General features: G+C 45.0%; 1 protein-coding gene across 3 annotated transcripts; it reads right to left on the bottom strand.

Moving 5' to 3' along the window:
- Positions 1–2,968: 2,968 nt before the first annotated feature.
- LOC123098235 (pentatricopeptide repeat-containing protein At1g09900) lies at positions 2,969–12,373 on the bottom strand. Of its 3 annotated transcripts, none has more exons than XM_044520169.1 (5): positions 10,644–12,373; positions 10,471–10,566; positions 9,566–9,811; positions 8,455–8,506; positions 2,969–3,041 (listed from the first exon to the last, which is right to left on the bottom strand). In XM_044520169.1, exon 1 carries the CDS (start codon positions 12,340–12,342, stop codon positions 10,768–10,770), a length of 1,575 nt encoding a protein of 524 aa, XP_044376104.1. In that variant the 5' UTR covers positions 12,343–12,373; the 3' UTR covers positions 2,969–3,041; positions 8,455–8,506; positions 9,566–9,811; positions 10,471–10,566; positions 10,644–10,767. The 3 variants fall into 3 exon arrangements, with proteins under 3 accessions (XP_044376104.1, XP_044376103.1, XP_044376105.1); XM_044520168.1 differs by lacking the exon at positions 2,969–3,041 and adding an exon at positions 4,262–4,320; XM_044520170.1 differs by lacking the exon at positions 2,969–3,041 and adding an exon at positions 4,262–4,320 and having other exon boundaries at positions 9,566–9,739.
- Between the last annotated feature and the right edge of the window lie 1,148 nt (positions 12,374–13,521).

The following is a 13,521-nucleotide window of genomic DNA, read 5'->3' as shown; positions in this document are numbered from 1 at the left end:
ATTTGAATCCCCGGGTATGTGGTTATGCATGAGCTGTGGAAGCAAAGGTGTGTGTCGGCTGGAGCTCATTTATGGGGCTGTAATTTGGATGGTACAAACCTGTAATGATACAGACTCCCACTCAAAATCTCACTGCACCAACGGCTCTCGTAAGTGCTTGACTTTGTTTCTTCATACTACGCGATAATACATACGGGACGTGAAATTAGTAATTACCCTTAAATATTGTCTGTACTGGATTGCCAAAATTAGATTTATTTGTTTCTCTCTCCTGAGCAAATTTTTATAACACTGCTACGCAAATATAACTTGTGTTTCTCTCTCCTGCATTTTTGCATCGCCCTCCATACAAAAACATGATGGGATTTGGTCCAAGTGACAACATACAAGACCGTAACGATCAGCCTGTTTTAATTTACTGAAACTGGGTAGACGCTAGACAGAGACGTGATTATCCTTGGTATAGCTCCAAAGAATTTTAAGGTGCCAATTAAATGTGATGCTTGGTGGTAGATTGGAAGCTTGCTATATGTTTTTCTCAATGGGCATACCTGCTGGTATCTTGCCAAAGCCCAAGTTTATACAATTATACTTCTGTAACTGCAATGTCAGTACATTATGCTAGGTATGTGCCTCTTTAGTTCTCTCATTCTGGTTTGTTCTGTGTTCTCTGTTTAGTTATGGGGTGCCTTATTCTTTAGTAATACTGCACTGTTATGCAAAATTATGGCCTAACTTTACTGGGCAGAATTATGGCCTAACTTTACTGTACACGTGCAATTTTTCTTTTGCATGATCTACCAAATGGTGTTAAAATTTACTGCGCAGAATTATAGACTGATTTATGAAGGACACAAAACACCATACATGATTTAGCTGCAGCTCATGAAGTGCTGATCACGTTGCTTCACATTATAATTAGCAATCTGAATCGGTTTTCACAAACATACAAATGTTAATATCCTTCTCTGTGAGCTTTTTACCATGTGAAGCTTGTCTGTTTAATATGTCCCATAATCCTGAGAAGAATCATGACCATTGATGAAATCCAGCTCTCTTTTTTTTTTTAAATGCTAGGAATAAAAGAGTTCATAGCGATTTTCCTTCTCCGCGAGAGCTGACATAGTTTACAAAAGAGTGCACTTCCGGCCATGGTGAATTGTAGGATAAAATGACCACGGAGTTAGTCATGGTCAAGTTGACTGAAGCATGTGTATCCAAACTGATACATGTACTGCATTATGTCTTTTGTACGGACATATGGACATGCTTTGTGCTTGTATTTGTAGTTTAGTGAGTTTACTCCTCCTTCTCGGACAAACTTAAAATTCCAAATGTTTACTGGGAATGTGTTTTGATCCTAGAGTGGAGATGCAGAAAGCAAGTGTGAAAAAGGCACCAAAGTTTGTCAGCACTAGCTCGATGCATGCCTTTGTGAAACTGAATAGCATTTTACCACACCTTGTCACACCTTCCTGAGTAGCTGAGAACTAAGAAAGAACAAGTTTAATTATTTTCATCATGCTATTCGGTTGATTCTGGTATGCCCTCGACACTCCTATGCATGGTGCATTTAACCTATTAAGTGAAATTTTTCTTCCAATCCAGCACCATTATGTTGTAATGATCAAGCTTTTCGTCGACTGCAAAAGTTCCCACAAAATATTATGTTGTTTATTTATCTCCTAAATCACTATTTGTTATAAAAATTGTGAAAGAAATAAACAACATAATTTCCAATATGTTTAAAGTGGGATATCTGGTATTGTGGTTTTTAAATTTGTTGGATACCGCGTCCTTCTTCCGGTATCATTTTTAGAGATGTGCTACTGTTAGTATAGCAAATTTATACTAAGACATCTATAATTCCAAGTTCACATGATATTGCTGCCAGTTTATATCCAACAAATTTAAAAACCACAATACCAGATATCGGACGCCGGAAGAATTGTTGTGTATTTGTAGGAAACACTATATAATGAGCATATAACTTTATAGATGATTCGCTGACGCATTGTTGATTTTAATGCGCGGAAATTACTGGCACTTGTTATGAGCAGTCTTAAATATGTTTGCTTCTCTCTCAGATAGAAAACTTTGTTCCTTGCAACGTGTTGATGTCTACCTCTATGCCATTCCAAAGTGAGGATATGTATATGTGCTGTCAGGACCCCGATTCTAAGTCACACCGATCTAGCCTGTAACACCTCATATCACTTTGCGGCCTCACGCACGGTATTCCCACGGGTGTCGCCTTACCATGGCCCGGGACCGTTTGCGCCTTTTGGCTCACGTATATGATAATGTCGCTAGCATCCATATGACAGAGAACCCGGGCCGACATGGCTAGTCGTGAACCCAAAGTGGCACTAACTTACGGGGACAGGCATACATGAATCAACATCGAGCATGTCGGTCAGCAGCGTGCGAATCTGGGCTGTAGCACTGGGCTAACAGGACTCCGGTGAACCGGGCTGTAGCAGGCTAGGCAGGACTCCGGATGTCACCGCGTGACATTTCCCCGAAGGGACAGACACAGGAACGAAGTGAATCACATGCCGGCCAGTCAAGTGTTCCGGAGCAGTAGTGCTGGGCTAGCAGGACTCCGGTGAACCGGGCTGTAGCGGACTACTATGGCTCATGGAAGCACAAGACTACATTTCCCCATAAGAGAGGCTACCAAGGATAAACAACTAGGTTGTCGGATCCCGCACATACCAAGCATTTCAATCATACACACAATATGCTCGATATGTGCAAATACAACATGGCATCACAACAAGACTCTACGACTGAGAGTATTTATTCATTAGGCTCCGAAGAGCCAGATATTACAAACATGGATCTCTCGACCCAGCATTCAGAGCATACAAGTCAAACACATGCGGAAGCTTAACATGTCTGAGTACAGACAACTATAAATGAAAAAGGCTGAGCAGCCTGACTATCTACTAGATCCTACCGAGGGCACAAGATCGTAGCTGAGGTAACAAGCTAAACGTCGAAATCCACGCGGAACTACTAGCGAGACTGAAGTCTTTCTGCAAAAACATAAATTAAGCAAATGTGAGTACAAATGTACCCAGCAAGACTTACATCAGAACTAGCTACATATGCATCGGTATCAACAAAGGGGGTGGTGGAGTTTAACTGCAGCAAGCCAGCTTTGACTCGGTGGCTATCCTAGCTACGACTGCAAATAACTCTTTTGAGGTGGCGCACACGAGTCCACATATTCACCATATCAATACTCCACTATGGATCCGCTCCCGTCTCCCTACGAGAACGCCATCCATAGCACTCATGCTTATCTTGCGCATTTTAGAGTATCCACTTTCACTTGTCTATGAACTGTTATAGGCAACCCAGAAGTCCTTTACCGCGGACACGGCTATTCGAATAGATCATATTAACCCTGCAGGGGTGTACTTCGTCACACACGCTCTCACCACTTACCGCCGTTTACGCAGCATGTACTCGGCAACCTTCAAGCGGAAGCCCAGCGAGGGTGTCGGCCACAGCCTACCTAAACACTCAAGTCTCTAGTCCAGGTTTATCGCCTATTCAGGTTCCATCCGCAGGGAGTCCGGCCGAGGTTTCCACATACGGCCCCGAACGATGTGTACAGGGTTCCGCGACACCAAACGGGCGCCCGGCATGCCCGGCCACGTGCCTACCGCATCACAACCCACCCCTCGGGTCAGCGCTGCCCACGGCCTCCAGCATACTACAAACACCAGAAACTACTTGCAACTCCTGGACAGAGGATAAGGGTGATTAAGAAGCCGAGAGGGTCCATTGGTTTCGGGCCCAATGCGTGGTAGTAACTGTATCATGGATCACAAACACAGAACTCAGTTCCTGAGGACGGCTTCAATGAGACAACCCACCATGTACTCCTACATGGCCTCTCACCGCTACCTTTACCAAATCGTGTTCACACACTTAGCTCACACACCGTAGGACATGTTCATCACCATTCCAATTCATCCTCGATGAATCAGACCCGACTCAACTCTAAGCAATAGTAGGCATGACAAACAAGCATGAATGAGTAGGCACATCAGGGCTCAAACAACTCCTACTCATGCTAGTGGGTTTCATCTATTTACTGTGGCAATGACAGGTCATGCAGAGGATAAGGGGTTCAACTACCGCAGCAAGTAACAGATGAATCGTTGTTGTTCTAATGCAGTAAAAAAGAGCAGGAGCGAGAGAGTGGGATTATATCGGAATGAACAAGGGGGTTTGCTTGCCTGGCACTTCCGAAGATCATATAGCTCTTCATCAGTGTCATCGAACTCATCGTCGGAACCACGTCTATCGAGAGGGAACAACCACCGGCAAACAAGGAAGAACACAATCAATGCAATGCAACAATTATGATGCATGCTAAGACATGGCAATATGAATGTGTTTTGGCTAATGCAACTACAAACAGATGGGTTTGGGTCATTTTGAACCAAAGGTTCAATCCCAAACTCAAATTATGAATTTAAATAGTGCCTTATCATGTTTTGAACTAAACAGCAAGGTTAAGTTGTTTAGACATGCATGGAACCAGTACAGATGGATAGATTGGATTTTTCTGATCATTTTTCATATATAAATCTTTTCAATTTGAGTTATAGATTATTTTCTATGATTTTTAGAAGTTTGCTACATTTTCTGGAATTTCCTATATAAAAAATAAATCCAGAAAATTATTAATTATGTCAGCACTACGTCATGCTGACCTCAGCAGGTCAACAGACCGGGTCCAGGTCAGACCTGACCAGTGGGACCCACTGGTCAGTGACCCAGTGTCAGTTAGTGACACAGACAGGTGGGTCCGGTCAACGGCCACGTCAGCGAGGTCAACGCCAACGCGTGGGGCCACTGTGTTTATATTAAACTTAAAATATTTTTGTTAGCTGTTTAGTTAGGCAGTGGGGCCCGCATGTCAGCGAGCCAGGGGGTTAGTTAGTGGGGCTGTTAGCGGCTAATGCCTTAGCCACGTCAGCGTCGCCGGATTAAGGGCCGGCGACCTTGCAGTGCGGCGGCGGCTCGCCAGGGGTGGCGCCAGGGCAGCGGCTGGGCGCGCTGAGGGCACCACGAGGAAGCCCTCGCTCGCCCGCATCCAGGGGTGCACGCAGCTGGGCGCCAGGAGGCCGGGCTCGACGGCGGCCGGAGTTCGGGCGTGAGCGCGGGCGGTGTTGCGGTGCGAAAACGAGCACGAGGATGGAGGAGAAATGGAGGGGAGCTCACGGGGATGCGGCAGGGCAGGTCAGCGGCCTCGGGGACGCTCTGGACGAGGCAAATCGACGGAGTCGATCTCCGGGCACCGGAGGTGAAGACGACGACGCTCCGGTCGACTGGGGCCTTTTCTGGTCGCGTGCGTCGGGTGTGTTGCTCCACGGGGTCGTGGTGGAGCTCGGGGACGTGGAGAGGGAACGAGGGAGTGGTTGCGGCCGTGGTGGAGCTCGTCGGTGGCGGCGGCGCGGTTCGGTGAGGTGGGGAACAGCAAGGGGGAGAGAACCAGAGGAGGGGAGAGAGAGCAACGAGTGAGCGAGAGGGACCAGGGGGGCTGCGTGGCGCCTCCAGGCGCTCGATCGAGGGCAGGGGAAGAAGCAGGAGGTGGAGCTCGGGCGCGCGCGCGTCGACACGCCTCTGCCTACTGGCAGAGGTTGAAGACGGTGGGGCTCCTAGTGGGCTGGCCAACAGTGCCAGGCCAGTGGGCTGGGCCGGCCACTTGGGCCGCCAGGTGGCTGCGCAGGTAACTTCTCTCTCTCTCTGGTTTTCTATTTATTAATGTTTTTTATTTTCTGCAATTGGTTTTGATTTGATTTTTAAAACATCAAATCATTTTTGAACTTTCTGTAAATTGTTATGTGAGCTCAGAAACTAGTCCAAGGTCACAAGCAACTTACAAAAATATTTGAACTTTATTTCTTATATAACAGAAATAAATTCAACTCAAATAGGTTATTGATTTAAGTCAAAGGCCCAAAATAAATATTTCTGTGATTCCAAAAATATTGGTTTGAATTTTACCTCTTACCAAAATTTTCACAGAGTAACAGGAACATTTTCTTAGGCTTCTTTGAGAAGATTTTAATGTTGACCATTTTTAAAAGGTTTCCGAGGCTTTGAAAATTCCCCAATTCAAATTTCATTTGAATTTAAACATGATGCATGGATGCAAGAAAAATCAAGCAAGGGCTGATCTGGGGCTGTGACATGTCTATTACGACATCCACACATCTTTAGCCATAGTATCACTGGGGTGTCCATCAGCAGATGATTATGAGAATCACTATAAGGTTCACCGGATCTGAAGAAGATGGTGACACAAGATGGTGGAGTACAAAACAGGAGGAAGAATACATATTTGTCCTCTTGCAAAGTGGTCACAGAAAAGGAGTTCCACTACAGTAAGTGATTTCACGGGTACGATATGGTCGTAGTTGGCAGAGGAGGAAGCATGTGAGTGAATAAGATCATTTTTCATGTCGCAGTTCGCTGAAACAGCCATGTATAATCAATAGCGCTCTATCCTTTTGCTATTCTGTAGCCACCGGAGATAAGAAGATGGTGGCTCGGCCTATTCCCACTAGGTGCTGGAGGCTATTGGGACTGAGATGAAACTAGCGATCCCCTGTCGTAGCTTGTAATATTTAGTATCCTTGTTAAATTTTGCCCTATGCCTTGATTGGTTTGGAGCTGGAGGTGAATTTGATCATTGCCCCAGTATCACTAAATATTTATTGGCAGAGTTGACATTCATGTTAATGTGTTCCACTTAATGTCTCTTGTTAGTTGCCAGGTCATAATGGAGAATCACGTGTTGTAACAAAGCGAGTGAAAATAGAGTCGAGGAGTAGACATGAAGGGTGAAATTGAGGAGATGAATTGTTCTGTAATGGTGGCTTTGGCTGCTGTCAGATTTGTTCGTCAAGACATCCCAAAAACCCAGCCCAATTTTACACCCTTTGCCATTAAGCCTTCTCTTCCTGGGTTTGATAGTTGTGCACTATAATTGCATGGTGTTTTCGGTCAGAAGATGATGCAAGCGATGTATGCGTCCAAGATGTAGCAAGAAGCATATAGTGGTGCAAGAATATGTGTAGCCATTAGGAACAACAACTATGAGTCCATGACTAGCACCAACAATGCTAGAGTAAGGGTGGATGAACAGAATGGTGGTGGGGCAAGAGGGAAGGGAGAAATATATCACTTCCGTTGCATGCAAGGAAAGGGTGCCTAATGAAACACAAAGACTGACTCGGAGCAAAGCAGCGAGTGGACATGAATGAAAATCATGTTCTGCACACAATTTTGAATTAAAAAATATATAATCATAATCTCTACATTTTATTTCGTATTCTGTGGCAACGCACGGGCATTCGACTAGTTTAATTAGTCGTGGGATCTTAGTAGTATGTAAACTTTGTGGCCTTTATGTTGCATTTTCGTAGCCACTAAAATCGCTTTAACAGACCACATAGAAATATATTTGAACCGAGTCCATACATAAAGTGCCAATAATATATTTGAACTGAGCCCAAACAGAAAAACAATAGTGGTGGTGACATTTTGTTTGGACCCCGATACTCTGCATGAGTGCTTGAGTAAAATAAAATCATGGAACTTTTCAAAACTGCTTCAGTTGCCTAAACTAGAATCAACTAGTAGTACTTTCTGTAACCTAGTTAGATGGTCGATGTGCAAAACAAATCATGGTCTGTAGTTTAGCAAGAATCTTGTACTAGGGCATATGGTTCAGATCACATAATATTTATATCAGTCTCCACTATTCATAGTTCAGACTATCATCAGTTTACCTATGGTTCAGATTGCATACTATTCAATCTACCTATGATTCAGTCTATCAGTTAGCAAGATGCAGAGAAACAAAAATTGCAGACAAAAATCTCATCTAAGCATGGACGGGAGGCAAGCACGAGCTGAAGTTGAATACAGAACACATATGTTGAAACAAACTAGCAGCTCGATTTTGGGGAAAATGGCTATTTATCATTGAGCAGCTATCTCCCGCCGCTGGTCCGTGCAGGCCAGAGAGTCGGCCGGGGCTGGGTTTCCACAACCAGAAGGGATGGCGGCTGCTGCACTGGGGTGGCGGCGCAGGGCGACGACTGAGTAACCGTTCCCCTGGGGCGGCGGCGTAGGGCGACGACTGAGTACTCGTTCCGCTGGCTGCGGCGGCGCGAGGCGAGGACGGAGTTGCTGTTGCGCTGGGTGGGAGCGGCGGCGCAGGGCGAGGGAGATGATGAGATGGAGGTCGCTGAGAAGAAGGGGAAAAAGGAGAAGAGATGGAACGGCTCGGCGCTGCATACGGGATCCAATTAACTGTGTTTCTACCTAGGTATGAGCGCTTGGTGCCGTTTCTTCGTGGGGTTACCGGTTCCTTCTCTCTCCTCTTTAATTAAGACGCCACGTCAGATTTTTGCTTACCTGGAAGGCTAAGCACCGATACAGCCTGGAGCGTTGGGAGAGGCCTTAGACCCTAAAAATTCCAAAGAGGGGATAACATTAGTGACACACTTATGGACCAGATATAAAAAAGAGCACCAGAAACAAATTATTGTCGTTGGTAACTAAGTATTATCACTTACTTCCCACTACCACTAATTGTTGGCTCTCAACAAAATGAGAAACCAACACCTCAGGATAGTTGCATTTTCCATAGAAAAATAAATTAAATAAAATGAACACTAACAATGAGCTAAAAACCTAAGGAAATCATCACATTTGGTAAATCACAATAGCATGCACCAAATGACATTCCATAGAGCCCAATTTTATCCAACTAGATACACATGACTATGCTTTGACAAATTGAAAATAGACAGGTAGAAGGAAACTTCAATCATCAAAGAACATTGTTCCTCTATATCAGAAGTTGACCCCAAAGCAGAGATGCTAAGTGATATGGTGAAAGTCTTTGTACGTCCTCTGATCACAAAATGAATGCACCACAACATCAGCGCATCCATTTTTCAAATAACAGCACAAAATTTCAACATGCAGTGTACCAACATTGAGTGAACCAATGCAGTCTTTTGAAACTAATCGGCTAATCTAGTTCAAGAAACGATAAAATTGTTTTGTCTACAACATAATCAGAGTATCAAATTTGAATCTCTTTTGTTCATCGCTTCATTGCATTTAACAATGATGTATATGAGGAAGAAGCTTGTCCAACATCGTCTGAGATGGTTTGGACATATACAGCGCTGCATAGCGGACGGTTAAAGCGTGCTGATAATGTCAAGAGAGATCAGGGTAGACCAAACTTGACATGGCAGGAGTCCGTAAAGAGAGATCTGAAGGACTGAAATATCAGCAAAGAACTAGACATGGACAGGGGTGCGTGGAAGTTAGCTATCCACGTGCCAGAGCCATGAGCTGGTATCGAGATCTTATGGGTTTCAGCTGTAGCCTACCCCAACTTGTTTGGGACTAAAGGCTTAGTTGTTGTTATTGTTGTTGTTGTTGTATATGAGGAAGAAACTCATCATGATAAGGACCAAAACGATGAGAATGCAATGAACCTTTGTGTTACCTTTACAACGTTGCAAAATGGAGAAGCGTCTTCCTTCTTCTTGTCGGGCCCAAGGCGTATTGTAATTCATCCAATATCCATATTAAGTTGTCAATTCTGGCAGCTGGTCTCAACCTTATTTGAACATTGGTTTCATTTCCATGAAATGGAACCGGGGAGCCGATCCCTGATGATCTAAGAAAAATCTGGCATTAACAGCTTGGTCCCTCAAATGCTTTGTCTGCTGCAACAACCTTTTTGTTTCCACTTCATGATTCAAACCCCAAAATAACCAAAATGAATTTCATAAAAAGGGAATTATTTCATCAAATATTTCAATAGAATACAACTTTTGCATCAATATTTGAACTTTGAATGTCTTATTCCTCTACCCTTAGTATTGATAAAGTGATAAAATCTATTTGACATTCACCAGATAAAACTTTAGCACAAGATGATTCAAAGAACTATGTATCTTCGTCTTAATTTGGAGATTCATACAGCTTACTGAGAGCTTGGACTATTAACACAGGAAGTAAGATTTTTCTTACCAGCTTAATTTCATACTTGACAGACAAGTGCATCGCCCAAATATACTTAACATTTCCGTGTTTAATCATCACAGGCAATATGCAACGGAGAGGCGAAGAGGCAGTGGAGCACATCAAAATACTAAATATCTATTTTAGGAGTCAAAACTAGATGACTTTTGGCACAACTGATCAACATTATTGCATAACAAATTTCCTTCTGGAGGAAAGCAAAACAAAATAAGAAGTGCAATCTCTAACTGCATCCATAAACAATCTCTTTCACCAAAATGCAGAAGGGGGTCACAATAACAGACAACACAATGATAAACTATGAATTCGTACACGGTATTGTCCTCGTTGGAAGGAACCATAACATGAAGCACAAATCCATACCTTTATGCCCAATATTTTCTCTAGAACACATTTGAGGTTGATCATCTTGTCCAGGCCCAACTAGCTGGGGTGCTCCTAAAATCAGGCACTTCTCCCCTGAAAAACTAGCTGGGATTAACATCACGTAAAGAGGGTGAAATTAAACCATGGCATAATTTTAGGTGCCAACTGACCTGATGAAAGATGAGAGATTGCTGGTGTGCGAAGGAAGAGAGAACCAGCACCAAAAGGTGATTTGCATGATTATGCTAACTCAGACTCTCATTTCAGGTATTCAATCAGTCAATCTTGAGATTATCATCTAATTCCTAGACTGGTCAGTATAAGGGAAACTTCATTGATATTCTCACGCTTGTAGTAGCCTTCCCAGCATAATACCCTAACTAATGGGATGAAGATGCAAGTATCTAGCTCAAATCCTCTGCAGCGTATTTCATCAAGTAGGTTGAGCACCTTTGTATATCTTACTCCTTTGACCAACCGATTGTTCAGGTGAACAACATGATCAGGCACCGACCCATCTCTCAAAGATGCAAGAGAGTTTATTGCCTCGACAAATTTTCGATCTTTACATAAGCTATCAATCAATGTAGCATTAGTAAAGTTGTTTGGAGAAATTTGCCTACTGCACATATTGATGTAAGTTAGCTTGACTCCACGTAAATCCCCAGCATTGTAGAATCCATGAATCAAAGTATTGAAAGCCACAACATCATATCCAATCCACTCATTATCTATTAGACACTTTGCCAGACGGAATTTCCCAACTCCACAGAGGCCACGTATTGCAATTGTAAAACTAAACATATCTGGCCCAATGCCCTTTTTCAACAGATCAACCAGCAGCTTGAAGACTCTTGCAAAATCACCGGCATCGCAGAGCCTACCCATCAAAGTGTTATAGCAGAACACATCAGCATGCCAGCCTAATTCTTCACTGTGTTCCAGCAAGCAGACTGCCTCCGAAAACTTTGAGTCTCGGCACAAGCAATCAAATAGAATACTCAATGTCTCAACCGTTGGCGAGAGCCCTCTGGTGCGCATTTTATCTACTTGATGGCATGCCTCATCCAAGAACCCCATCCTGCACAGAGCAGACATGTAAATATTGTAGGTGACAGCATTGGGCGTCCACCCCTTCTCTTCACTTCTTTCTAATATCCTCTCCACCTTATGAAACTCCCTGATGCCGCAAAGCCCCTCAATAAGCACGCTGTAGGATACGACATCCGGGGAGCAGCCGGCATCGACCATGGCATCGAATAACCTCTCTGCTTCCAGAATCTTACCCTGCTCGCAGTATCCACGTAGAATCGCGGTGTAGGAGCGGACAGTGGGGCGGACTCCCCCATCCATCATGTGGTCAAGGATACCCCAGGCCTCCTCCAGCCGCCCGGAGTCGCAGAGCATGGAAATGTAGCAGTTGTACACGGCGGCATCAGGTGAACAGCTGGCGGAGGTCATCGCAAGGAAAATGTGGTGCATAGAGTCGAGCGAGCCATCATGGCACTTGAGCAGTGCGGTGAAGGCAGAAGCGGTGGGCGTGAGGCCGGAGACGAGCAGAGAGGAGAAGGCAGCGCGCGCGGCGCGGGGGCGGCCGGAGACGGCGAGGGAGGATATGAGGGTGGTGAAGAGGGGCGCGGTGGGGGGGAAGGGGAGGGAGCGGAAGAGGCGGAGCACCTCGTCTGGGCGGCCGGCGCGGGAGTAGGCGGACATGAGAGCATTGTAGGCGGCGGGGGTGCGGGCTGCGGGAACCGATCCTGCGGGCGGCGACGGGGAGGGGTTGGCGGAGAAGGAGGCGAGCGCGGAGAGGAAGGAGGAGAGCTTGCGGTCGTCGAGGCAGCGGCGGGGGAAGGTGGGGCGGAAGGGCATAGGAGGCGCCGGCGGCGGGCGGAGAGGTGTGGTCGGGTCGCCAGGGTTTTAGTAGGGTTTTGGGCCATTTTGCTGGTTTTGGTTTTGGAGGGAAAGAAATCAGACTGGGCCATTCGCGTGTTGGGCCGGCCTGGCCTCCTAGTGGATAGCTGGGTTTCGGCTTGAGTCGAATTTGTTTTTCGTAGTGTATTTTTCTGTCGGGAAATACTTCAAAGAGGCCCAGTCCATTCCAAAGGTCGGACACCTGAGAAAGCCTGCTCTCAATATGCTGGACTCATGTGCATGGCATGAGTCTTCTCGGTTCGGCCGACATATATATAAGATAAGAAAGGATTGAGAAGAGGAATCTAGAGGGGTAATTATACCCTCAACAAGTAAAAGTGGTAATTTTTAAATTGTTTAAGTTGAGATGGAGTTTTAGCACAAGTTTAAGCATTCACAATACATTTCAAGCAAGCACGACAAGGGTATATGCAGCGGAAAAGATAAAGCATGCTAATTGCAAGAAAGCAAAGGGATGTGATTGGAATGTGCAAACGCAATGAAGACACGGAGATTTTTGGCGTGGTTCTGATAGGTGGTGTTATCGTACATCCACGTTGATGAAGACACGAAGGGTAACGGTTGCGCGAGTCCATGGAGGGCTCCACCCACGAAGGGTCCACGAAGAAGTAACCTTGTCTATCCACCATGGCCATCGCCCACGAAGGACTTGCCTCGCTCGGGTAGATCTTCACGAAGCAGGCGATCTCCTTGCCCTTACAAACTTCTTGGTTCAACTCTACAATCTTGATGGAGGCTCCCAAGCGACACCTAACCAATCTATGAGACACCACTCTCCAAAAGGTAATAGATGGTGTGTTGATGATGAACTCCTTGCTCTTGTGTGTTCAAATGATAGTCTCCTCAACACTCAACTCTCTCTCACAGATTTAGATATGGTGGAAAGATGATTTGATTGGAAAGCAACTTGGGAAGGTTAGAAATCAAGATTCTTGTGATAGGAATGATATATCTTGATCTCAACACATAAATAGGTGGTTCTCTCTCAGAAAATGTATGCTGGAAGTGTAGGCATGTTCGGGTGGCTCTCTCACATATGGAGAAGGGGGTGAACGGGTATATATAGCCTCCACACAAAATCTTGTTGGGGAACGTAGTAATTTTAAAAAAATTCCT

Source organism: Triticum aestivum, chromosome 4D, assembly GCF_018294505.1.
Source record: "Triticum aestivum cultivar Chinese Spring chromosome 4D, IWGSC CS RefSeq v2.1, whole genome shotgun sequence".
In the NCBI taxonomy this organism is placed as follows: Eukaryota; Viridiplantae; Streptophyta; class Magnoliopsida; order Poales; family Poaceae; genus Triticum; species Triticum aestivum.
This window is presented reverse-complemented; position numbering and strand designations above follow the sequence as displayed.

Coding starts and splice junctions, on each gene's coding strand:
- LOC123098235 (XM_044520169.1), bottom strand. CDS start 12,342: ATGCCCTTCCGCCCCACCTTCCCCCGCCGCTGCCTCGACGACCGCAAG.